The 26,506-nt window shown below is 42.4% G+C and overlaps 1 protein-coding gene and 1 long non-coding RNA gene across 2 annotated transcripts in view; one reads left to right on the top strand and one right to left on the bottom strand.

The window, feature by feature from the left end:
* LOC134540809 (disintegrin and metalloproteinase domain-containing protein 12) overlaps positions 1-26,506 on the top strand; it is a 658,355-nt gene that overhangs the window by 468,205 nt on the left and 163,644 nt on the right. Inside the window, exons 10-15 of the mRNA XM_063383750.1 lie at positions 9,317-9,526; positions 11,971-12,045; positions 16,597-16,769; positions 17,309-17,478; positions 18,632-18,795; positions 20,162-20,329. Coding sequence (XP_063239820.1) covers positions 9,317-9,526; positions 11,971-12,045; positions 16,597-16,769; positions 17,309-17,478; positions 18,632-18,795; positions 20,162-20,329 — 960 coding nt within the window. The remainder of the gene's footprint in view (positions 1-9,316; positions 9,527-11,970; positions 12,046-16,596; positions 16,770-17,308; positions 17,479-18,631; positions 18,796-20,161; positions 20,330-26,506) is intronic.
* LOC134540810 (uncharacterized) overlaps positions 22,500-26,506 on the bottom strand; it is an 88,264-nt gene continuing 84,257 nt past the window's right edge. Inside the window, exon 5 of the long non-coding RNA XR_010076517.1 lies at positions 22,500-24,424. This is a non-coding gene — a long non-coding RNA (uncharacterized LOC134540810). The remainder of the gene's footprint in view (positions 24,425-26,506) is intronic.

Here is a 26,506-nt window from a genome sequence, read left to right as displayed (position 1 = left end):
TGCTGTGTATGTGCTTGTCATGTTGGTAAAGGGGCGAGAAGCCTTGAGTTTTATCTACGTGGTCATTTAACATAATAACTTAAGTGCAAATTCACTTGACTTTATTTATTTACAAATACTTACTTGAATGTAAGGGATCTATATAAATATTTGTTTGACGAATACTTAATTTGCAGCGGATATTAAATAAAGTAACTTCATCCTCAAATTTTATGATTTTACTTGCGAATGCTTTCCAAAATATTTAACTTAATTTCGAATAAATAGTTTTAAAATAGTATTCTTTTAATTTCCTCAAGCAGTTCAAGTAACAGGTCAGTCATAACAATAACTTAATTCGGAAAACATAAAGTAAGATCTGAAAAAAGCTCAGTGCTCTACTGTGCACAATGGCGGACACAGGCACTTATTTCAGGGTCAGCGAGTGATAGGTAAACATCTAACATAGGTAGAGAGCAAATTCATGTTTTCTCATGTTGTTCATGTTGCAAATGAACATTACGACGACGAATTTTATTACATTTTGTCAAACGTGTTGAAATTCATTTAACAGTTAATACTTTAAAGTTTCTACAATGTTAGAAATAATAATACGGCATTACTAAAGTATTAACCTGAAACATTTTATAACATAACACTAACTATATGTTTGTATATTTGTTTTTGCTTAAACGATTTCATTCAGTCTGCAAATAATTACTACAAACAAATCTTAACATTTTGAGTTGATTCAACATTATTGTATTATAATGTTATTAAAAAATGAAGGAAAAAAACTAATATGATGAGACGAGGTTCAAACCACATCCCTTGAAGTTGACAAGCGCTTGCCTTACTGCCGCGCTAGCGAGCCAGTCTACATACTGTGAGGAGAATATGTGTTGTAATTATCGTAATACCAGTTTTATTATGTATTTAAACTTGAGATAACATTTTGCTGTGATTATTTAAGTTTAACAAATATAAACCGGGAGATTTTCACTATCATAAGGTTTCATTTGGCATACCAATATGTTTGTTGTGTGCCCTAATGTTTACGAAAGTATGCGGGTTTATGTTGTTACACGCGGGTCCGCCATCTTTGTGCCACATTTCCGTTCATAAACTTCCGTTCCATTTGCACGAAACTTCTCCTGTGAAAGGCCGTATGCCGAGAGCTAAGAGATGTTTGCCCACATAACAAACTGAGCGAGTCTTTAACTACTCGCCAGAAATGAAATGTGTAAACACGTAACCTCGGAAACTAGCAAATTCGCATGTTCTAATGTTGCTCATGTTGCAAGTAAACTTATTAGACGAAATTCAGACACGAAATTAAACGTAGAAAATCAAGGGAAATATTATGAAAATTTTCCCCCTTTTTTAAAACCTAGTCATAATTCTGTTTAACAAGTTGGTAATAACCTAACTGTACCGAACCCAGGTTATGTAAAACTAATTTTTATTTATTTCCTACAATTTTTTTTTAAAGTCGTTGCACTTTATGCGCTTCGGAAAAGTTATAATGCAGTTTGTCTACTGGTGTAGACAGGGTGGCTTGAAAAGAACAAAAAGCAAAGTTTGTGAACTTTTTTTGCGCTGCAGGTACTTTCGGAACAGCTACGGCAGATTTTGTGTGAATTGAACCCAACCCAGGTTAGGTTGGGCTAATTTTTAATTACTATTTCCTACAATACTTGCTGCTAAATTAAGTCAACTGTCTTTGCACTAGAACAACAAATGAAATAAACCAAAAATAAACGGATAGAAAATAACCTTTGAAACTGGAAAACATAAAAAGCACACAATATCGGTTCTGAGGCTCATCAGAGTTAGCTTAGTAAAAGCTTTGAATATATATACTGTATAGAAGTCGCCAGCCCAGGTTAAAATTTCTAATACGGTTTTGAGGTAGTTGGTTAATTCACCGCCGCAATCGCCACCATCTCCAGGGCATCGACTCGTGGTGGTCCCTAGCGGACAAGTGTCGAACTCTTCAAACACCCCTTCCCCCTCCCGTTGAACGACCTTGAGCTGCAGTGAATGATTGATGGGGGGTGCGGGGAATGACAGCGGGCGACAGTGCTGCGCTCTAACGTTTAAATAACAACTAAGACGATACAGGGCGTTACGGCAGCGCACTGCAGCGGTGAAGTTCCCAAGCTGCTCATCATACGCTTCTGGAAAACGTAGAGTAAATCCTATCCACTCGCGACTTCTATACAGTATATATATTCAAAGGTAAAAGTCACCTAGGAACCGTTTGAACTTAACTTGGATTGAGGTGATACTTGAAAACCGCGCAGGGCCGAACTCACGAAGACTGGCCAGTGTTTGCAGGTCCCGCCAGGCAGCAGCAGTGGTGCCGGTAGCGCCCTCACAGGCAGTGCGCGCTGACAACAGGCGTGCACCGGGGATAGAGCGCTAAACACGTCGGTAATGAAGTGCGATGCAACTGGGCTGGAATAAACTGTTAATTACGCCCCGCTGCGGAGCGGAGGCGGGGGAGAGAGAACACGCCCTTACGAACGTGTGGACGAGTGGCAGAGGCGCAGTGAAAGCGTGGCTGGAGAGAGAGAGAGAGGAGGAAGATGTTGGCGCCAGTAGTCGTGGAAAACGGGAAAGTAAAAAAAAAAATTAAAAATCGGCGAAGATGCAGAACAAAGGAAGAGTGAGAAGGGAGGGGGGAGGTGTGAGTGACAGAGACGCAGACGGGAGAAGTTTCCCTGCGTTTGACAGGATGCTCATTAAAAATTTCCGAAGTTGGCCGACGCGTCGCAAATAGGGTTGGAGTCCCGGTGTTGTAATGGGGGGGGGGGGGGGGGGGGGTCAGAGGGCAGGTCACGCCACTGGCGGTAGCTACTCGCCTCGACAGAGGGCAGTTCACGTACTGCAGTCTGTTTAGACACAGTGCATAGTTCACGAGCAAGCGTGGATTGGTTGGTCACAGCCTTCAGATAAATGATATTCTTTAACAATTAAACAAAACAAAATACCTATCTTAAATGTAATAAATACATTTTAAATTAAAATATGTTACACAGGAAATTTAAAGATGTATTAATTTATTTTAAAAAAAGGTAAACGTTTAGAATCCTCTATTAAAAATGATTGCTCATCTGCTATAAAATAAAAATTAAAATAATTACGTAGTACAGCTTTTCTTTTGCGATTTCAGAAAATGTCATTTAGCATCTTATACAGGAGCGAGTGTTTGCAAAACTACTTTGACAAAACATGCCGAAGCAAAAACTAGACAAATTATATTTCTGAATTAGAAACACAATGAAATCATTAAAGCAAACTGCATAATATACATATATTTGTAATGAAAAGGGCCACATGAAAAATAAATATATTTAATTATAATTTATCAATGAAATCTATAGTCTAAAATAATTTTAAAAATGTAATGTAATTTTTTTATCATATGTATATGCATTTTGAATTGTATTACAAAAAAGTGTTATATATGGCCTAGAAAAGTGTTATTGTTTGCAAAAATGGTTTGGCAAAAATATATAAAGGTTAAAAAAAAAATCCGTAAATGTGATAAATTCACTGAAATTGTTTGAATGAAAAAAAAAAAGGAGGGGCCACACACACACATTTCCACAACTGCAAACTCAGCACGTGAATAACACAACCACAGACACATAGGCAGGAAAGCCTTAGTGAGCGAGTGAAGGGTATGAGCGAGTGTTCACGTGTAGCTGGTCAGCTCGGACTACATGACCGAGGCTTAGCGGGCCGGTGGAAGGGCGGTATTAGCGCACCTAGCAGGCACAGGGCTTACCTCGCTGCTCCATCACGGCTTGCTCGCCTGGTTACACTGGCCGTGTTCCCCCGCGGGCTTGTGCCACGTGGTGATTCACACCGGCCAGGGCCCGTGTTTGGTTGAAGATTACACTGGACAAGTGTCTCTGTAAGTCTGGGTTACATCATCCTAGTGCCACTGTGGTTGTGGTTCAGGTTGGCACTGGCAGCGTGGTGCTGTAAGTCTGGGTTGCACTGGCCTAGAGCCACTGTGGTTGTGGTTTGCTCTGGCAGAGTGGTGCTGTAAGTCTGGGTTACAGTGAGTGTGCTATGTGTAGGCCTACAATGGACGGATTTTTTTTTGTGAGGTTTTTATTTAGAATGGTAGGCGACGATGATAAATTATGGTGGTTTCTGTTTCAGATTACGATTGTTTTGTATATTTTTAATTTTTTTATTTATTGCATTATATTTTTAATTTTTCCGTGACTCAATTTTACATGAATAATGTTGGCGTTAGCTCCATTATTTTATTTATAATGTTATAATTTTTCATTTGAATTAGTTTTTTTTTCTGTTATGACAGTTATTTTCTTTAGTCCACCGCAGTATACTGAAAATATCTCAAGGTTTTTGTATATAGTTTTAAATTTAAGCTCAGGTGTGATCACTGTTCGATTATGCTTGCTGTGCTTTAAGACTTTGTGAGAATGATTTTTGTATTATTAAATACTAAAAGTAATTTTTACGTGTAATGATTGTATACAAAACAGTAAAGACGTACGTTCCCTGAAATGAAATAATTTCTATAATCTTTGACTAACGTTTCACAGCGAAACTTGCATCGATTTCCCAGATGTAATAATATTTTTTTTTCAGACTTTGAATTTTCTTGGATTAAATTTTTATATTTTTAAAATATCTCAAGGAATTAAATACCTTATTAAAAGGGTTAGGTTAAATTGTAAAAAAATAGGCCACATTATTATTAATTACTTATGGTTGATTAATACTGCTTTAACTTTTAATAATAAAATTATTTATTGTTTTGAACATTTTCTGTTAAGTATGAGAAAGTTTCCTATTTTACATTAATTATCAATATAAAAAGTGCATAGTAATTTAAATCATAAACAAAACTAAAAATTTTAATTTTAAATCACTCTTATAAAATCAGTTCTTTGCCGCAATGAAAGTATTGATTTAGACACAGAATAATATAGGAAAATGTTGTGGAGATTTGACGCAGCTACAATACAAAAAGCTATCTTTGCTAAAATTTATTTGTAAGATTTTGTATTGTAGCAGCGGGTGACGACAGCCGGACCGATTGAGAATAATTAATTTTGGTTAAACGATTATGAGTATGAAACAGATCAATCGATTTTTTGAGAACTAGATTTCCGTACCCTGGCTGCAGAGTACTAAGAAGCAGGTGGCATTGATAGGTAATCAAAACCAAATGGAAAATAGAGTTAATAAAAAAAACACAGTTTAATCTAATGCAGGATGTAGAACTACATTTATTGCTGCAAACTCGTTATGCACGGGAAGTACCTGCAACTAAAGTTTTCGGCTCTCGAGTGGAAACTACCATACAATAATTAGGAAAAAATGTTTCTTATCTCATCTGACGAGCTTCTCCCCTATGTCTTGATGCCACCAAACCCTCGACAAATTTACTATGTTCATAACATCGCCCTGGTTGGATCACGCTCCAGCGCATGTCTCCAAGTGGCCAATCCCGACCCGGCTATGTTCCTATAGTCCGGCAACTTTGCACGATGCGGTGTTGCGTTAATGGCAATACCTGTTAGCCATATCGCGAAGAGAGCGAAGTGTGTTCGTGTAAGTTGTCCTTACGGGGGTGCTTCCAATTTTAGGTCAAGATTTTATATTTACAGTGATTACTAGAGACCTGCAAAATTCGCGATTTCGATGGCCTTCAGGATAGACTGCACATACCCCTGTACACTCGGGCAAATAACGCAAGTTCATTGGCTGCCGACTTGTAAGTCGTCTCAGCTGGTTTGTCTGTGATTCGATCCTTCTTTGGTTGAGGGTTTATAACTGGTTGAGATTCGTCCAGATGAACAGTAAGCCAATAGCAAAAGATCTAAGAGGTATATGTGTTTGAATTCTAGCCTATCACTGAATGAATCCGCGAATTTTGCAGGTCTCTAGTGATTACAGATAAACTTTTAGACTTTTTCAATTGTTTAACTTTCACGAAATGAAAAATGTATACAGTGCATACTTTTTGCATAATTAGCAGCCAAAGTTACATTTTTAACGTTTTTGGGTTGTATAAATAAGAATTTGATTGATTGCAGAACTGAAACTTTTTAGGTTTAACTGCAATGCCACTGGCTATTTCATGATGTGGTTTGCATTTCTATCACAAAAACTCATTTCATGTTTCTTGGCTGTCAAAATCGTAAAAAAATTTGATAGTTTTTAAATGCCAGGTAAAATTAATTAATATTTTCTGAAAGAAATTCAAACCTTTTCTTGAAGTAGCTAGTGGCATTGCAGTTAAACCTAAAAAGTTTCAGTTCTGCATTAAATTAAATTCTCCTTATTTGTAAAACCCAAAAACGTTAAAAACGTAACTTTGGCAGCTAACTATGCAAAAAGTATGCGCTGTATATATTTTTCATAACGTGAAAATTAAACAATTCAAAAAGTCTAAAAGTTGATCTGTGATTAATATAAATGTAAAATAATGACCTGAAATGGGAGGCACCCCTTAAGGAAGGAGTGGCCCTCCCCTATCATCAGACGATTCAGAGGGGTGGAAGGAGGGGAAGGAGGGGTGGGAGTTAGGGAGGGAGGAGCAAGGTCAATTACTAAATTGCCGGGTTATACCAGTGTACCACCCCCGCTCCCTCGCTCACCCTGCCAGCGCGCTAGCGAGTTGTCGACGTACAAGGTCAGGAGAGGGGCACAGCCGCTAGCATGCTGCTCGACTGCCCAGGCGCAGAACCCCGGCGAGTACTCGTCATAGCAGAAATCACAAACAAATAATTAAAAAAAAAAAAAAAAAAACCTTCGAAGGACAAAAATTTTATGACCTCAAAAAATCGGCGTAGCGATATGTTAAATTTAATGCACAAAAAAAAAACATGTTTTTGGGCGCTTGGAGCCCAAATTAAAAATTTCAGTTTTTAAAAACTTACATTAACAAATTCTTTAATATTTTTTACAATTCACTGACGAACAAAAAGAGCGCCCGCTTGTGTGGTATCCTGTACTTGGTGTATTCTGCGACGCGGTGACTCGAACAGCGAGTGCTGTTTGTGCAAGTGGCTCCCAAAGAAGAAGGATGTATACATACATGCATAAATACACTATGTACACACACAAATATAAACATGTATATAGTTACGAAAGCTTACAAGCCTGCGACATGCGCCAGGTTCGGCCACTGACGTCACGCACCGTCCACTGACGTGAGGCATGCCCGCGCGTGCCTGGCCGGATTACAAGGGTCCTCGCTGCTAATCCCCTCCGCTCCCCGCGCAACATTCACTCCTCGGGCTATTGTCACCTTTAGCGCCTAGGAATTCCGGGCTTATAGTGGCGTGAATAGGCGTCGCTGTTCTGGATGTTTCGGGCGTCGGGTCGGCCCGGGATGACGCGACACGTCACAGCTACTCCAGTCGGTTCGAGAAGGACGGCCCGCGGGTATAAAAGCAGTGACGCCGGACTCCGCGGTAGTTCCGCGAGTGAAGTGCGACATCGGCGAAGAGGGTGAGAGACCCCCTCGAGAGTGGCGCGACGCGGAGTGACGGGACCGTGAGAGTGTGACTGAGTGGCGCGAGACTGTGTGAGTGGACAGGCGCGAGCGTTGAGCCCAGCTCCAATGAGGAGTGCGAACTGCGGAACTTGACAGAAATTTGGTGACTTGCGAATAAAAATTTTTAAGTGAAAGTGATTGGTGATCAGAAATTTTTAAGCACAACTATAAATTAGTAATTTAAATATTAGTTATAAATAAAACTTTATTGTGCTATCTCTTACGAACCCAATTTCCCCACTATAGGCTACTCGTTACAATATTTATACATACACACATACAGACACCAGGTACCTAGGCTGGCGGTAAATGAAAGCCGCTACTAACCAAAGCCACCCCTCATTTGAGACTGACCTGAGCTGAATGGGTGTCTGGTGGGGTGACAGTACAGGGATGATGGTCTAGTGTATGTTCAAAATGCTGGTATTGAACTTGCAATTATTTTCTTTTCTTTATTACATCGTCCAAGAGATTTTTTATGCCCCTGTTAAGTTGTGATTATAGTGATTGTTACAAATTTATGTTTATGTGGTGACCTTTTGTAGAATATTTCACATTAATCTTCTAAAGTATTTGGTAGGTAATGCCATTAGGTTGTAATAACATCATTTTCTTGTCACCTTACTTTGAAACCAAGTTCTTTGAATCTTTTTCGTATGTACGTGCCACCGTGTGTTTTTTGCAAAGATAATGTTATTACTATTTGAATTATGAATGTTCCAAGAGGATAATCATGCCATCTGACTCGGAGGGGTCACCATTTGTTTTCACAAGGGCACGTGTAGCTGGAGGCTAAAATTGTATGAAAGTTTAATTTGTTCTTAATATTTTTCATGGTGTTATTGTCCTAGATAAACCATGTGCTGATATTTTCTTGAAATGTCCAATACGAGACAAGTAACCAAATCCCTAACGGACCGCAGGAGTAACAACCCCCACATGAAGGCTGGTGAAGGAGAAATCGACCTCACAGCTGAGAGCCTGTGGCGTCACAGCCACGCGTCCACAGTTTCAAAATATTTTGTTTTGTAAATATGTTATTGTTGTCGTGGAGCATGATCTTGATGTGCTTGTTCCGATGCATGACGTGTCAATGTCGCTAGTCACTAGTTACTGCTACCACCGCGAGCAGCGCTAGTGATCTCACTGCCTCTACGTGACCTAACAAGGCCTTTGCAGCAGCTATTGCTGTGTGTTTAGGTGAGAAGTTCGTAATTAATTTAGAGATGCACGAGTTCACTTGACGTATAATGAGAAGAAAAAGCATTTTCTTAATTCTATTGGTTTGAAAAGACTTTTAAGTGATTTAGTAAACATCAATTGGAAATCATTCTTTTTAAGAAAGTAACTAAAATCTTTGTGACTAACTACAATTTTACAAAAATACATGTTTAAATATTTTTTTAATTGGCAATTGAATAATTTTAACAACTGTTTTAGGGCCTAAGGTTATGTAAATTTATTAATTAGCTATTACGTGTTTAAGCCTCGCATTGTAAATTCTGTGATATTAACTACAGGCTATATAAGAAAAAAGGAATCAATATTCAACAATGTTCATTGACATTTCCCATATGAAATAACTCTGTGAAAATGAGGTATCTTGGAAGTTATTTTGTTATTTGGATCGAACATCTTGGTAATGCGAGTGTCTAAAAGTGTATTTGGGGGGGGGGGGGAGATCCTATCGAGAGGAAACATGTGAAGGAGTACAGAGGAGTACACCGGGTGAGTGGCGTGGCCCGGTGAACTGCACACGCTTGCCTCTCGGCTCTCTTTTAGCAGAAGCACCCTCACGTGATCTTCGAAGCCCGCACGAAGACGAACAAGGGCTGCGCCAACTCGGGCAACCTGGAGTGGCGCATGAAGAACTACCGCCGCCAGAAGTCCATGTCGGGTCTGGCGCCCGAGGCCGCAGCCGCGCGCTTCCGGCGAGACGTGCGGGAGGCAACCAAGTACATCGAGACAGCCATCGTCATCGACAAGGCCATGGTGACTGCTAGTCCAGTGATGTGACTGCCTAGTCCAGTGATGTGACTGCCCGGTCCAGTGATGTGACTGCCTAGTCCAGTGGTGTGACTGCCCTGTCCAGTGGTGTGACTGCCTAGTCCAGTGATGTGACGGCCTAGTCCAGTGATGTGACTGCCTAGTCCAGTGATGTGACTGCCTAGTCCAGTGATGTGACTGCCTAGTCCAGTGATGTGACTGCCTAGTCCAGTGATGTGACTGTCCGGTCCAGTGATGTGACTGCCCGGTCCAGTGATGTGACTGCCCGGTCCAGTGATGTGACTGCCCAGTCCAGTGATGTGACTGCCTAGTCCAGTGATGTGACTGCCTAGTCCAGTGATGTGACTGCCTAGTCCAGTGGTGTGACTGCCCTGTCCAGTGGTGTGACTGCCTAGTCCAGTGATGTGACTGCCTAGTCCAGTGATGTGACTGCCTAGTCCAGTGATGTGACTGCCTAGTCCAGTGATGTGACTGTCCGGTCCAGTGATGTGACTGCCTAGTCCAGTGATGTGACTGCCCGGTCCAGTGATGTGACTGCCCGGTCCAGTGATGTGACTGCCCGGTCCAGTGATGTGACTGCCCAGTCCAGTGATGTGACTGCCTAGTCCAGTGATGTGACTGCCTAGTCCAGTGATGTGACTGCCTAGTCCAGTGATGTGACTGCCTAGTCCAGTGATGTGACTGTCCGGTCCAGTGATGTGACTGCCTAGTCCAGTGGTGTGACTGCCCGGTCCAGTGATGTGACTGCCTGGTCCAGTGGTGTGACTGCCTGGTCCAGTGATGTGACTGCCTAGTCCAGTGATGTGACTGCCTGGTCCAGTGATGTGACTGCCTGGTCCAGTGATGTGACTGCCTGGTCCAGTGATGTGACTGCCTGGTCCAGTGATGTGACTGCCCAGTCCAGTGATGTGACTGCCCAGTCCAGTGATGTGACTGCCCAGTCCAGTGATGTGACTGCCCGGTCCAGTGATGTGACTGCCCGGTCCAGTGATGTGACTGCCCGGTCCAGTGATGTGACTGCCCGGTCCAGTGATGTGACTGCCTAGTCCAGTGATGTGACTGCCTAGTCCAGTGATGTGACTGTCCGGTCCAGTGATGTGACTGTCCGGTCCAGTGATGTGACTGTCCGGTCCAGTGATGTGACTGCCTGGTCCAGTGAAGTGACTGCCTGGTCCAGTGGTGTGACTGCCTGGTCCAGTGATGTGACTGCCCGGTCCAGTGATGTGACTGCCCGGTCCAGTGATGTGACTGCCCGGTCCAGTGGTGTGACTGCCTAGTCCAGTGATGTGACTGCCTAGTCCAGTGATGTGACTGCCTAGTCCAGTGATGTGACTGCCTAGTCCAGTGATGTGACTGCCCGGTCCAGTGATGTGACTGCCCGGTCCAGTGATGTGACTGCCCGGTCCAGTGATGTGACTGCCCAGTCCAGTGATGTGACTGCCCAGTCCAGTGGTGTGACTGCCCGGTCCAGTGATGTGACTGCCCGGTCCAGTGGTGTGACTGCCCGGTCCAGTGATGTGACTGCCCGGTCCAGTGATGTGACTGCCTAGTCCAGTGATGTGACTGCCTAGTCCAGTGGTGTGACTGCCTAGTCCAGTGGTGTGACTGCCTAGTCCAGTGGTGTGACTGCCTAGTCCAGTGGTGTGACTGCCTAGTCCAGTGGTGTGACTGCCTAGTCCAGTGGTGTGACTGCCTAGTCCAGTGGTGTGACTGCCTAGTCCAGTGGTGTGACTGCCTAGTCCAGTGGTGTGACTGCCTAGTCCAGTGGTGTGACTGCCTAGTCCAGTGGTGTGACTGCCTAGTCCAGTGATGTGACTGCCCGGTCCAGTGATGTGACTGCCCGGTCCAGTGATGTGACTGCCCGGTCCAGTGGTGTGACTGCCCGGTCCAGTGGTGTGACTGCCCGGTCCAGTGGTGTGACTGCCCGGTCCAGTGGTGTGACTGCCTGGTCCAGTGGTGTGACTGCCCGGTCCAGTGATGTGACTGCCCAGTCCAGTGGTGTGACTGCCTAGTCCAGTGGTGTGACTGCCTAGTCCAGTGGTGTGACTGCCTAGTGCAGTGGTGTGACTAGCCATAGTGACTGCCTAGTATAGTGATGTGACTAGCCATGGTGACTGCCTAGTATAGTGATGTGACTAGCCATGGTGACTGTTGTTTATTGCAGGACAAAATGTTTTAGTAAAGGGCAATCTGAGTTTTAGTACAAGACAGTCTGTTTAGTGCAGGGCATTATGTTTAGTGCATGACAATTTGTTGTTTAGTGCAGGTCAGTCTGTTGTTTAGTGTAGTGAAGTGTGTTGTTTAGTTGGTTGCACATTTTGTCGACACTGAGTCGACCTCAGGACCGTGAGAGCGGGCTGGCTCGGTGTTAGGCTGGGCCGCGAGAGTATCGAGGCATATAGCTGATCTGGTGGCGCCGTGTGTTGCAGTTCGAGAAGCGGAACGGCAGCACGCGCGCCGAGGTTGTGCACGACGCCATCCAGGTGGCCAACATCGCGGACCTGGTGAGTGCCTCGTCCTCCCTCCTTCCTTCCTCCCTCCCTCCCTCCTGCCACCCTCCTTCCTCCCTCCTGCCACCCTCCTGCCTCCCTCTTGCCACCCTCCTGCCTCCCTCCTGCCACCCTCCTTCCTCCTGCCTCGCCCGGCCTCAGCTCGCTTCTGCAGACAGCCGCGGCAAAGTGATACATTGTGTTTACTTTCACTGCATGAAAGTTAATTATGAGCGCAAGTTTCCGCGGTCATTGACTGAAGCAGCTCGGCTTCTGTGTTGTAACAGCGTCCAAGGCGAATAATTCACCGACGTTTCGGTCGACATTGGCGTCGCCATCATCGGGGTAGAATTAAGTTCTTCTGCCTTTTAATTCTCTCGATCTTCCGAGGAGTGTGTTTCGCAATTGGCTGTAGCTGTCGGCCAATCGCAGCCTTCTTCGTAATAACCTCAGTAGGTAACTCTACCCTGATGAAGGCGACTGGAATGTCGACCAAAACGTCGGTGATACATTCGTCTTGGACGTGGCCACTACCCAGAAGCCAAGTTATTGCATGAAAGTTATTTTATCATTAAGGTACACGGTCAATAACTATGATTTTCCTTTATAAAATATATGTTGTTGCATACTTGTGTGTTCATATGATATAAATATAACTTATTAAAGTTTCAATGAAATGGAGCCGTGCCTGGCAAAGACACGCCACCTCACGGGTCTAGCTGCCAGTCTCCATGTCAGCCACACAAGGAGCTCCTTCATGCCACTAGTGTTGCCGTGGTCGGCTCAGTGCTGTTTATAGCCTACTCTCAGGTTTTTTAAAAAAAAGGTACGATAATTCGGTGTATGAGTTTGTGGGGTAGCTTACTGGGTAAATAAAATAGAACGGGGCGCGTAGACAGTACATTTATTATGACATAAATGTGATGAACATAGGAAACATGAAAATAAACCAGAGACTCTGCTACAAGCTTGTTCTTCGGATAGCTATGGCGATAAATACTGCAACTTGTAGAAAAAAGGGAGTTAATAGTGGTTATTACGAAATATATCAGAAAAATTAAAGTCCATACTAAAACAATGAAACTAAGAACTTTAACATAGACGTGTATATTCGTACTCATAATTTGTATGAAAACAGTTAGAAAAAGGCAACTAGCAAAAAATAAAAAAATACTAAAAGGGCTGCTTAAAACTAAGTTAAAATATGTATCAAAGCAACGGGCTCTAGAACCAATTACAATATGAAGTGCGAAAAACAAATCAAAATATCATAATAAAACCTCGTCTTTGAAATATTTGTTCACTAACAATATGACTTAATGCACAAGCTCTGAGGGATGGGACGTTATTGTGTATATCTGCTCCAAAGTCCTGGTGCAATTATTTGAAACAGCCAACTGGCCTCAGAATTAGGTCCCATAGTAGATGCAAGGAGTCACCACACAGCTCTGACTGGCTGGTGACAGTGACACGAGACACTGACACCAGGAATCGCAGCTCTCAGCAGTTTCAGCGAGGATGTGTTATCTTCCTCGGAGAATCACCCCAAGGCAAACTTCTGGTTTGGAGGCTCAGCACGAGTCTGCCTCCAGTGCAGCTCGTAGTAACCGATTAATCATCGGACAGGACTTAACTGAAGGACACACGGTCTCTTGAACTTCACAAACAACAAATATTTTCAAGGTAACATCTTCCAACCTTCTGTTACACTATCTCCAGAGACTGTCCCAATATGTAAATAACGTACGTAATTTTGAACACCGAAGTAAATTTTAACGTAGAGTTCTGAAATTGATGAATGTTATACATCAGGACAAGAGGATCTGAAATAAGCATAGCACCTTTTCTTGCGTAAACGTAACGTAATGCTGTTACGTATCTCTCGTTATTGCGAAGCTTCTCAGTTGAAAGTCCAGGTAAAGTCAAAGTGGTTCAGTTGCCACCACTCCAACTCCTCCCGCTCAGCAGAACCGAACACCAGTACTGCTGCCACAGTACGTAACTCGTTGGTTATCAATCACTGAACTCCGAGATCGACTCAAAAATGTCTGTCTACACAAGACACTTTACTCCAAAAATATTCCATCATCAGCATCCCACACTGCTGGTTACCGCAGAATTCTACCTGCACACTTAAATAGCTATGGCAACATACCAGGAGTCCTGTTCGTTAGATATGAGTGGTGGGGTGAGGGCAAGTGTAACGGTCTTCAAGCAGCGAGTCTCTGCTTGAACTCCCCTCTCCTTCTGCTAGAGCTCGCTGGGGTCTGTGTATACTCGGCCAAGTCGCCCTGCAGCATTAGGAAGAAACTTCTCAAACATTCTATAACGGAGTGGCAAGAAATCCATTTCCAGGTCACACGACACAAGCTACACTTTATTTTCGATAAGAGGCTTTTTTTTTCTCACTGTAGCATTTTATATGTTGAGGCCTGGCCACACCACTAGGCACAATAAAATACCAAAATTAGGAAAAGATTAGGGAGAGGCGCAATAGGCCCGACAAATTGATTGCATTACTCATATACTGTACCTACTTATCTGATTGTGTGAAATTTTAGATTTATTTATCAGCGATGCTGTTATAAGAGACTGCCATTGATAAACCCCTGCCGTAAACTCGGCGTGCTACAGGAGAAAGCACACTTGTTTTTGACTGCGACTCGGCAACACACGGTGCTACACGAGCGTGTTCGGTCGCCGGACTAGACGTTGTGGGAGAAGCACTGCTAGCGTTCCTTCCAACTGCATTGTCCGTGGAGACCGGGGCCAACGGCTGGGCATGCAGAGTCTCTTGATTTACAGTGCTGGAAACTGTGGCAACATATTTGTGACCTTCGACAATGTATTGAGTTGCCCGTGTCTTCGGAACCACCTTATATATAACTAATTTATTTAAAAATAATTTTTCTCGCGTATTCTACGTATCAATATTTTATTTAAGCTCAAGTGTTTTGAAAAATTATTTTCAAACATATTTACGACAGTTTTTTTTTTCCCCTTTCTGAATTTTACACCGAGTAGAGCTTGTTAACTAGAAGTGATGCCGTAAACCAGGTTGCATTAAAGTATAATGTAATTAAAAGTTAGGAGCGACTCTTCACAGACACGGCGCAGAGTGGTCGTTTCCAAGTTCACAGGGAGAGCGCAAAGTTATATTGGTTTCTAGTGTATTCGCGGGCAGAAGGATGCGTGGTTTGTGTAAGAAAGGGAAGCGTGCATTGTCAAAACCACTTTAGAACACAGTTAGTACGAAACTAGTTGACTTTCTTAAGTGTGATTAAAATTATTTACATATAGTTATGCTGCAATAACTACCTGAATTTCTAAGCCTGAAACATTGGACAATTATTTCCAGCTTTCTGTTTAAAACTGGGTATTTATTTATGAGTACATTATATCAAAGCAAACATAGTAATTCGACAAATAGATCCATAAATTTGCACTTTATAAATAATACACAGGTATTGCCTTGAGGATCCAGTGTTAAAAATTATATAAAAAAAGGTTTTCAATATACTTGTGATATATTGTTGCCGGGATCTTAAATATGAAATTATAGCTTCATGTTCAAAGTTAGACAGACACCCAAGTTTGTGTGGCTGGTAATTGAGTAAATGCCTTTTCCATCGTTGAAATATCATTTATTTTATTTTTAAAAATTTGTTTATTTAGCTATATTTGCTATAAATTTTTGGTTGTAAATTTAATTAATTTTTTGTGTGTAAATAAATTAAGCTAATATTAGTTGGTAATATAAAAGCTCTACTAAAGGTTAACAAGTTATGGATCACTAATCTCCAGTATCAGTAACAAAAAAAAAACCTATATTAAGAAAACTCTTAACGCATACCTACTTCATAAAAGACCGGTGTATTTGTTCCTGTAATGTAGAACTTTGGTTTCGAATTCTAGCATTGTATCTATGGTTCCTGATTTTGTAAATTTTACATTTTTAATACATCTTAGAATGCTTTGTTTTGAATGTATGGATTTCCATGCAAAAAAATCTTCAGGTTGTGGTGTAACTTTTCCTTGATTTTTTTGCCATTTTATCAATTTCATAAGAGTCTACAGGTCTTAATCCAACATAGTGGTAAACAATATAGCCACCATTATGTCCCACTGGCGAAAATAAATTATATTCTTTGGTATTAGTGATGGAGGGGGGAAAAAAAAAGGGGGGGGGGGGGGGTAATTCACTTAGTAAATATTGTGGAAGAACAAAATGTTGAAATTTTTTTTCAGGTTTTTAAAATTATGAATCGAACCAAGGACTCTTAACCTCGATGATGCAAGTCATATTTGAAAAATAAATGTAGGTATATAATTTTATAAATTTAAATATATTAATTATATTGTTCCTCACTGTATTTGAACCAAGGACTTTATACACAATTATGTATATGCAATTTTTTTTTTATGAAATGGGTTTATAATTTATATAAAAAATGTTCAATTACCATCCAAATTTTTTTAATGTAATCACGGAATGTCAAGATGGCAGTAATGGTGGACTATGACAGTAGAGTAGAGTAGAGTAGAGCGTGGCAGCGGCTGTTGCAGTACTTCCGCACGCTGAACACGCGCGTGTCCGTGGTGTACATGGAGACCTGGCAGGGCAGCAACCAGGCGCCCATCGACAAGAGCCAGGACATCAGCCGCGCGCTGCTCAACTTCAACGACTACACGTCCAGGAAGCTCTTCAAGACGGACAAGGACACCACGCAGCTGCTCACGTGAGTCCGGAGTTCATATGTTCATTCTTTCAATGCTCGAAGATTTCAGTTCTATAACTTTAACATGATTTGGTGTCTTTTGGAGCAAAAATAACAAAACCTTTGTTTGCATCTGGCGATTTTGACGGTTGTTAGTGGGTAATGTTCCTTTATTGTGGGGTTGTTAGTGGGTATTGTTCCTTTCTTGTGGGGTTGTTAGTGGGTAATGTTCCTTTATTTGTGGGTAATGTTCCTTTCTTGTGGGGTTGTTCGAGGGTAATGTTCCTTTATTTGTGGGGTTGTTCGTGGGTAATGTTCCTTTATTTGTGGGGTTGTTCGTGGGTAATGTTCCTTTCTTGTGGGGTTGTTAGAGGGTAATTTTCCTTTCTTTAGGGTTGTTAGTGGGTAATGTTCCTTTGTTTGTGGGTAATGTTCCTTTATTTGTGGGTAATGTTCCTTTATTTGTGGGTAATGTTCCTTTATTTGTGGGGTTGTTAGTGGGTAATGTTCCTTTCCTGTGTGGTTGTTCGCGGCAAGGCTAATGTTCCTCGGCGCCGCAGGGGCGAGATGTTCCAGGGCGGGGAGGCGGGCATGGCGGTGCCGGAGACCGTGTGCACAGCCAAGTCGGTGGGCATCAGCGTGGACATCAACACGTACGAGCCGCACCTGCTGGCCGGCACCATGGCGCACATGATCGGACACAACATCGGCATGGGCCACGACGACGGCCGTGAGTGCGCCTCCTCCACGCCATTCACAGACGAGAGAGCCACGCCCGAAGTTCATGCTCGCCTTTTCCCCCCCGTTCTATCTCATTGTATAAACCGGTGTGGCATTAAATTTTGCGGTCGATTAGGATAGGTTAGCTACATTATAAATACTTTAAAACATTGTGGACGGTTAATTATATTAGGTAAGTATAGCTACATTAAAAATACTGTAAAATCATTTTATGGTTGCTTAGCAAATAACTTTTTCATATGTAGCTATCCAGGGCTAGGAAACCGTTTACATGATTTCACAGCATCTTTAATGTAGCTATCCTAACCTAATCAACCGTCCACAATGTTTTAAAGTATTTATAATGTAGCTAACCTAACCGACCATTAGTTATCATGAGTTACAATGAACCAAAAAAAAAAAATAACTGAAGATGCATGATCGGGCGTTTGGCTCTCTCGTCTGTGAAAAGAAGGCTTTCCCATAGGTACACTTGAAAATAATTTATTTGATTATCTACAACTAGAAATTAGAAGATTCGGGAATACATACTTGCTATTTTACCAAACCAAAGCTAAGAATTTTCAATGCAGTGTGGAAAAAAAATTCTTCTGTGTGTTCTTCACGGGAAGTGATATTTGCTATTTTAGTTAAAAGTGTTTTTGTGAGAAATACAGACTGTAGTATTACCTACATTCCCGAATCCTGCTATGACCTGCAGGGTGTTCGCCAGTTAACATACCGGTTTGCTGAATGGCTGGTCAGTAATGCAGCATATCTGCTGTGGTGTAATATATAATTTCATTTTTTTTTTTTCAGGCAGCTGAATTTAAATTTTTCTGATCGTTTGAAGTGATTTAACAGCTCATTTAAGAAAGTGTTAGAAATCTTTCCATGCTATTATTTCTTGTGGTTACCTTAAAGCAAAGCCCTGATCGCAGCCGAATGAAGGGACACTCTGGTATTGCTTGTGAACGCCACGGGGCACTGGAACCGGAGGCACTGGGGGCCTGAGGCACTGGGGGCCTAAGTCACTGGGGGCATGAGGCACTACTGGGGGCATGAGGCATTACTGGGGGCCTGAGGCATTACTGGGGGCCTGAGGCACCACTGGGGGCCTGAGGCACCACTGGGGGCCTGAGGCACTGGGGCCGTGTGCGCAGGCGAGGAGTGCTTTTGCCGCGACTGGCACGGCTGCATCATGGCGCAGTCCATCGTGGGGCTGGAGAACGTGCAGCCCTACAAGTTCTCCGAGTGCAGCCGCTCCGACTACATCGACGCGCTGAGGATAGGCCACGGCATCTGCCTGCTCAACAAGCCCAACGAGGTAACCTCGGCCACCACGCCACCAGCCGATCTGCAGTGTCAAACCTCATCTAGCAATGTGCTGAATGTACTTGCACCTGTTCAACCAGGGCACATACTCCAGGCATAATCACAGTACTACACAGGAATGATATGCACTGCAGTGTGAAATGTCTTGCAAGGATTTCAAATTTTGATTTTATTGGTGAGAAACATGGCAATGCTATATATAGAAATGAGGTTTCTGTGAGTAGTAAAAATTAGTTACTTCTGGGACTGGCTTCTGGCTAAGGTTCCGGGGTACAAGCTATGGATTGTGACGTCACAATGGCCATCCTGGATAACCTTGACCTCAAAATATGCAAACATTAACGCAAATTTTGCCCAAAATTCACCAGCCCAAAATTCACCAGCCCAAAATTCACCAAAATCAGTAAAAAAAAAATCGTTTTTAGGAAAACAATTCCGCCGAACGACTTTTTTGAATATGTTTATAGAAAATCTAATGACTTTTATACAAAAATATTTTTTCTTATAATTTATATTTCACATTTGTAATTCTTGACCATCAGTTAAAAATGTAATAAGTAATATATATATATAATTTTCATATAACTGTGGAGATAGTTTTTTCCAGAATATATATTTTATCTCAAAATATAAAAAATCTTTTTTTTTAAGATTAAGAGTAAAAATCTCTGAAAAATATAATTGTAAGGTCAGTACGGGTGTTTTAAATCTCAACACGACAACACCTTTTTACAATTTAGCACTTCTGTGTTTCTCGACTTAGAGCTTGGAATTTTGAAATCCCTGCATGGCATTTTACGCCATAGTGCATACCTTCCCTATATAGTACTCACCTTGTGACCTGGGTGATCATGGTACAATACATTCCTTATTTGGCGAGGATGGGGTTGGATGCTGCAGTCCCAAAAGTCAGCACAAATGTTTCTAGATCATGAGCACCTTGTCTGTGGCCATTTGTTTTTGAAACAAATTTAAATCTCCGTAAGACTTTCTTTACATAAGCAGGGCTGTCATTCTTTCGTAAATAAATTTGTTACTTCTTGATGTGTTTGGTGCGAAACGCACAAATATTGCGAAAATGTTGCTGTTTTGTTTCTTCGCATATGAAGCCGAGGTAATAACAAGGCGAGGTTGCGAATAATATTATGTGAGGTCAAGGTTTGTGTTAGGGGATGACGGATAGGTGAGGCAAGATAAGACCAAGGTGAGGGACGAGTTGGAACCGAAGTAATGCCAGTGAGGACAGTGTGAGGCTAGGCAAGGCGTGGGCGAGTGAAGGTCGAGGCGAGATAAGTGTGGCGAGGATGAGCAGAGTTTGAGGCGGGCACGAGGTGAGGACACAGCGAGCGTGTGCGCAGCTGGAGGTGCGGCGGACGTGCGGGAACAGCATCGTGGAGGAGGGCGAGGACTGCGACTGCGGGACCATCGACGAGTGCCACGAGATGGACCCCTGCTGCGACCCCATCACCTGCAAGCTCACCAAGGAGGCGGAGTGCGCGTCGGGCCCGTGCTGCAACAACTGCCGGGTGAGCACAGCACGCTCACTTTCACCCCACAATATATATACTGTATAGAAGTCGCCAGCCCAGGTCAAAACTTCTAATACGGTTTTGGGGTAGTTGGTTAATTCACCGCCGCAATCGCCACCATCTCTAGGGCATCGACTCGTGGTGGTCCCTAGCAGACAAGTGTCGAACTCTTCAAACACCTCTTCCCCACCCTCCCGTTGAACGACCTTGAGCTGCAGTGAATGATAGATGGGGGGTGCGGGGAATGACAGCGGGCGACAGTGCTGCGCTCTAACATGTAGATAACAACTAAGATGATACAGGGCGTTACGGCAGCGCACGGCAGCGGTGAAGTTCCCAAGCTGCTCATCATACGCTTCTGAAAAACGTAGATTAAATCCTATCCACTCGCGACTTCTATACAGTATATATATATATATATATATATATTTTCAAAGCTTTCACTCCAGAAACCAAACTTCTGTTTTCATTGAGATGATTTCGTTTTTAACGTAAGAAGTAGGTAATACGATAATAGCTAGTTTAACACCAGGAATGCGAGTGAGGAGGCAATATACTAAATATTAAAAAGTAGAGGGAATTGTAAGGACATACTCTACTGGCCAAATGACTTTGACCATGGCCTCGGTGACCAGCTTATGTAATCAAGCACCATCACCATCGATAACCCCACTTCCTGCCACCATTTTGAAAATACTTCCTACCCATGATGCAGGGTCCAGTGTGATGTTGGAAATACTCGGTACACGTAAGTGACATCACGGCCAGCTTTTTCGAAAATTTCATCCTGCCCCCTCATTCCACCTATGCTCTAGTGTGGTACCAGAGACTTTGGCGAGGTTAAGTGATGTCACAGTGGCCATTTTGAAATTACCACCACATTGCTGTCAGACGAGCGTTCTGCAGGCCGGATGGAAGGAAACTGAAAGTAAACGGACACTGCTCCAGCAAAAGAGAGATTGTTTACAAACTTCCCGCCTCCCATCCCCCAGTTGGAAGTTAGTGTTTGCGACACACCAGCGAGTACCAGTTCCCAGCCAGTAGCTCTCCTCATACAGGTCGCATAGCTCCGATGTTAAAATACATACTAACACTCAGAAGTCACCTACATGTATTTGCAGAAAAAATAAAAATAGTTTTATTATGAAATTAAAACATATCAATATAGTAGTATAGATAGGTATTATTTTGAGCAGTCTTCAAGGCTGTGGAGCCGACCGCCAACTTAGATTGTGATGTCACGGAAGACATTTTACTCTCAAAATTCCTCAAAAAAAAAAAAATTAAAAATTACTCAAAATTCCAATATTTCTAAATAAAAATTCCTGTTTTGAGGGAAAATTTTCCGTTTTGTTTATCTAAAATTAAAAAGTTAGGAAATCGTAAAACCTCAAGATATTTCCCTTAGAAAGAACTCAAATTCCTAAAAATGGCTTAAGACTCCTAAAAGCAACTGTCATAAGCTGCTAATATCAAGACTGTGACCATGACCACAAAATTCCACTTTTTTTTTTTTAATTTTTGACCAAAATATTCCGAAAAGAAAATCCAAAAAATATATAAATCACCGCATACTTCAAATGTTTGGTTACTTGATGGATGATGGTCCTTAGTTCGATTCCCGGCGAGAGTAAACAACGAATCTATTAACTAAATATGTGAAACGATGACAAACTTATCAAAGATGGGGGGGGGGGGGGGGGGGGGGCTAGTGAAAAGTGCAATATTTCTAGAATAACAGATGGCGAAACTAAAAAAAAAAGAGCAACGGTGATGCATTAAATAAGAAAAATAAAATTTTAGTAAATAATTATGCTATTTCGTAATGAATTTTAAAAATTATCCGATTTTTTAGCATAAAAATTTTCTATTTTCAAGACAGCAGCCATAATGATAATTGCAACAGTGACATAATTCAAAATACGGAAAGGTAGATAAAGATGGTGCATACAAAATGGCGGATCAAAGATAGCTGCCAGGGTCAAGGCATCCAAGATGGGTTGAGTCGTCACTGTCCGTGATAGCGTACAAATTCTCCGGCTCCACAGCCAGAAGCTTGGTGCTGGACCAGATATTCTACACTAAATATATAGATTTATTTTATAATTTCATGGAAGGAACAGATTTTTTATATCAAATATGTTTATTATTTCTATCATATAGGTACATTTTATTTTGTCAGATTTCATTAGAGATTGTTACAACTGGATTGCTGTGGATTGTAATGATAGCTCAATTTTTTTTATACGGTTTTATTTACTAATAATATTTTCATTACTAATTAAATCACCACACAATGTCTATTTACAAATAACAAAATTTTCCAGTCCACAGTACACACTCCTTACTGAATGGCTCTACAATGCCTTTGCACCCTCTATGTCAAAAAATATTGCCTCTACAATGCAATGTGTTTATAAAAATGTCTCTACAATGCAACTTATTTAAAAATTTCTACAATGCAAAGTTTTTATAAAAATGCCTCTACAATGCAAAAATTATTAAATATTGGCTCTACAATGCAAAAATTATTAAATATTGGCTCTACAATGCAAATAATTTATAAAAATGCCTCTACAATGCAAAAATTATTAAATATTGGCTCTACAATGCAAAAATATTAAATATTGGCTCTACAATGCAAAGTTTTTATAAAATGCCTCTACAATGCAAAAATTATTGACTATCGGCTCTACAATGCAAAGAATTTATAAAAATGCCTCTACAATGCAAAAATTATTACATATTGGCTCTACAATGCAAAAATTTATTATATATTGGCTCTACAATGCAAAAATTATTATATATTGGCTCTACAATGCAAAAATTATTAAATATTGGCTCTACAATGCAAATAATTATAAAAATGCCTCTACAATGCAAAATTATTATATATTGTCTCTACAATGCAAAAATTATTAAATATTGGCTCTACAATGCAAATAATTTATAAAAATGCCTCTATAATGCAAAAATTATTACATATTGGCTCTACAATGCAAAAAATTATTATATATTGGCTGTAAAATGTAAAAATTATTATATATTGGCTCTACAATGCAAAGTTTTTATAAAATGCCTCTACAAATGCAAAAATTATTAAATATTGGCTCTACAATGCAATTAATTTATAAAATTGCCTCTACAATGCAAAAATTATTATATATTGGCTCTACAAAGCAAAATTTTCATAAAATTCCTCTAAAATGCAAAAAATTATTACATATTGGCTCTACAATGCAAAAAATTATTATATATTGGCTCTACAATGCAAAAATTATTATATATTGGCTCTACAATGCAAAGTTTCTATAAAATGTCTCTACAATGCAAAAATTATTAAATATTGGCTCTACAATGCAATTAATTTATAAAATTGCCTCTACAATGCAAAAATTATTATATATTGGCTCTACAATGCAAAAATATTAAAAATTGGCTCTACAATGCAAAGAATTTATAAAAAACTTCCACTATAATGCAAAGGTTTTATAAAAACCTTCCTCTCAAATGAAAATTTCAAAATTTTTGGCACTACATTGCAAAAATTTCAAAAATATTGGCTTATAATTTATTTATACTCCTAAACAATGAATAAAATGGTTCTACAATGAATAAAATTGCTCTACAGTGCAATTAAATTGCTCTACATTATATTCTTATGGGTCTACAATACGTCAACCGAACCTTCCACAATATTCTCCACCCGATCTGCACTTACCTACCTGTTGCTCCGCAGCTGTGCCGCTTGCAGAAGTCACATTTCACTCAACTCGCCTGTTGGATTGTTCACTGAAGCTAGCGATTCTGCTTTTATTCTTTCTGGAACTGACTGCTGGTTATGGCAGGTCTCCACATCCCAGCATGACCCAACACTCTATGCATCCAGGATTGCAAGCTTCTTTTTAATGCAATACCATGCGGTGGCTTTTGAAAGCTTTCGGGATTCTCAAGCCACTCGAGGATAGAAGACAGGCCTGATTTCAGGTCAGGCTACAGCTGGGTATTTGGCATTCTTCTTGATCCACTTTTCAGTTCGAAACAATATTAGAGTATTAGTGATAAATGCACCTCCGGTGACAGGCTGAGGACCTAGAAGCCAAAAGTTATTTTGGAATTTCATGTCATTCCCGGCATATAGTTTTAACTGTGATCTGCTGGAAGTCGCTAGCTTTGTTTCACCTGTCTCATAAGGTCGCAGTTCCATTACCTTGCAATGAACCATTATGGCAGAGGTGCCCCCCCCCCCCCCCAAACACTATGATTCACACCCCCCCCCCCCAAACACTATGATTCACACCCCCCCCAAAACACTATGATTCACACCCCCCCCAAAACACTATGATTCACACCACCCCCCCCCAAAACACTATGATTCACACACCCCCCCCCCCAAAACACTATGATTCACACCACCCCCCCCCCAAAACACTATGATTCACACCACCCCCCCCCCCAAAACACTATGATTCACACCCCCCCCCCCAAAAACACTATGATTCACACCACCACCCCTCCCCAAAACACTGATTCACACCACCCCCCCCCACAAACACTATGATTCACACCACCCCCCCCCACAAACACTATGATTCACACCACCCCCCCCCACAAACACTATGATTCACACCACCCCCCCCAAACACTATGACTCACCACCACCCCCCCCCCAAACACTATGACTCACACCACCACCACCCCCCCCAAACACTATGACTCACACCACCACCCCCCCCCCCAAGCACTATGACTCACACCACCACCCCCCCCCCCCAAACACTATGACTCACACCACCACCCACCCCCCAAACACTATGATTCACACCACCCCCCCCCAAACACTATGATTCACACCACCACCCCCCCCCCAAAACACTATGATTCACACCACCCCCCCCAAACACTATGATTCACACCCACCACCCCCCCCCAAAACACTATGACTCACACCACACCACCCCCCCCCCCAAACACTATGACTCACACCACACCACCCCCCCCCAAACACTATGACTCACACCACACCACCCCCCCCCAAACACTATGACTCACACCACACACGCCCCCCCCCAAACACTATGACTCACACCACCACCCCCCCCCAAACACTATGACTCACACCCCCACCCCACCCCCCAAACACTATGACTCACACCCCCACCCCACCCCCCAAACACTATGACTCACACCCCCACCCCACCCCCCAAACACTATGACTCACACCCCCACCCCACCCCCCAAACACTATGACTCACACCCCCACCCCCACCCCCCAAACACTATGACTCACACCCCCCACCCCCCAAACACTATGACTCACCCCCCCACCCCACCCCCCCAAACACTATGACTCACACCCCCACCCCCACCCCCCAAACACTATGACTCACACCCCCACCCCACCCCCCAAACACTATGACTCACACCCCCACCCCACCCCCCAAACACTATGACTCTCACCCCCCCAAAACACTATGACTCTCACCCCCCCAAACACTATGACTCTCACCCCCCCAAACACTATGACTCTCACCCCCCCAAACACTATGACTCTCACCCCCCCAAACACTATGACTCTCACCCCCCCCCAAACACTATGACTCTCACCCCCCCCAAACACTATGACTCTCACCCCCCCCAAACACTATGACTCACAAACCCCCCCCCCCAAACACTATGACTCACAAACCCCCCCCCCAAACACTATGACTCACAACCCCCCCCCCAAACACTATGACTCACAAACCCCCCCCCAAACACTATGACTCACAAACCCCCCCCCCAAACACTATGACTCACAAACACCCCCCCCAAACACTATGACTCACAAACACCCCCCCCAAACACTATGACTCACAAACACCCCCCCCAAACACTATGACTCACAAACACCCCCCCCAAACACTATGACTCACAAACCCCCCCCAAAACACTATGACTCACAAACCCCCCCCCCAAACACTATGACTCACAAACCCCCCCCCCCAAACACTATGACTCACAAACCCCCCCCCCCCAAACACTATGACTCACAAACCCCCCCCCCCAAACACTATGACTCACAAACCCCCCCCCAAACACTATGACTCACAAACCCCCCCCCAAACACTATGACTCACAAACCCCCCCCAAACACTATGACTCACAAACACCCCCCCCCAAACACTATGACTC

The sequence above is a fragment of the Bacillus rossius genome, chromosome 17 (assembly GCF_032445375.1).
Source record: "Bacillus rossius redtenbacheri isolate Brsri chromosome 17, Brsri_v3, whole genome shotgun sequence".
In the NCBI taxonomy this organism is placed as follows: domain Eukaryota; kingdom Metazoa; phylum Arthropoda; class Insecta; order Phasmatodea; family Bacillidae; genus Bacillus; species Bacillus rossius.
The sequence above is the reverse complement of the archived record's forward strand: the minus strand, read 5'-3'. Positions and strand labels throughout refer to the sequence as shown.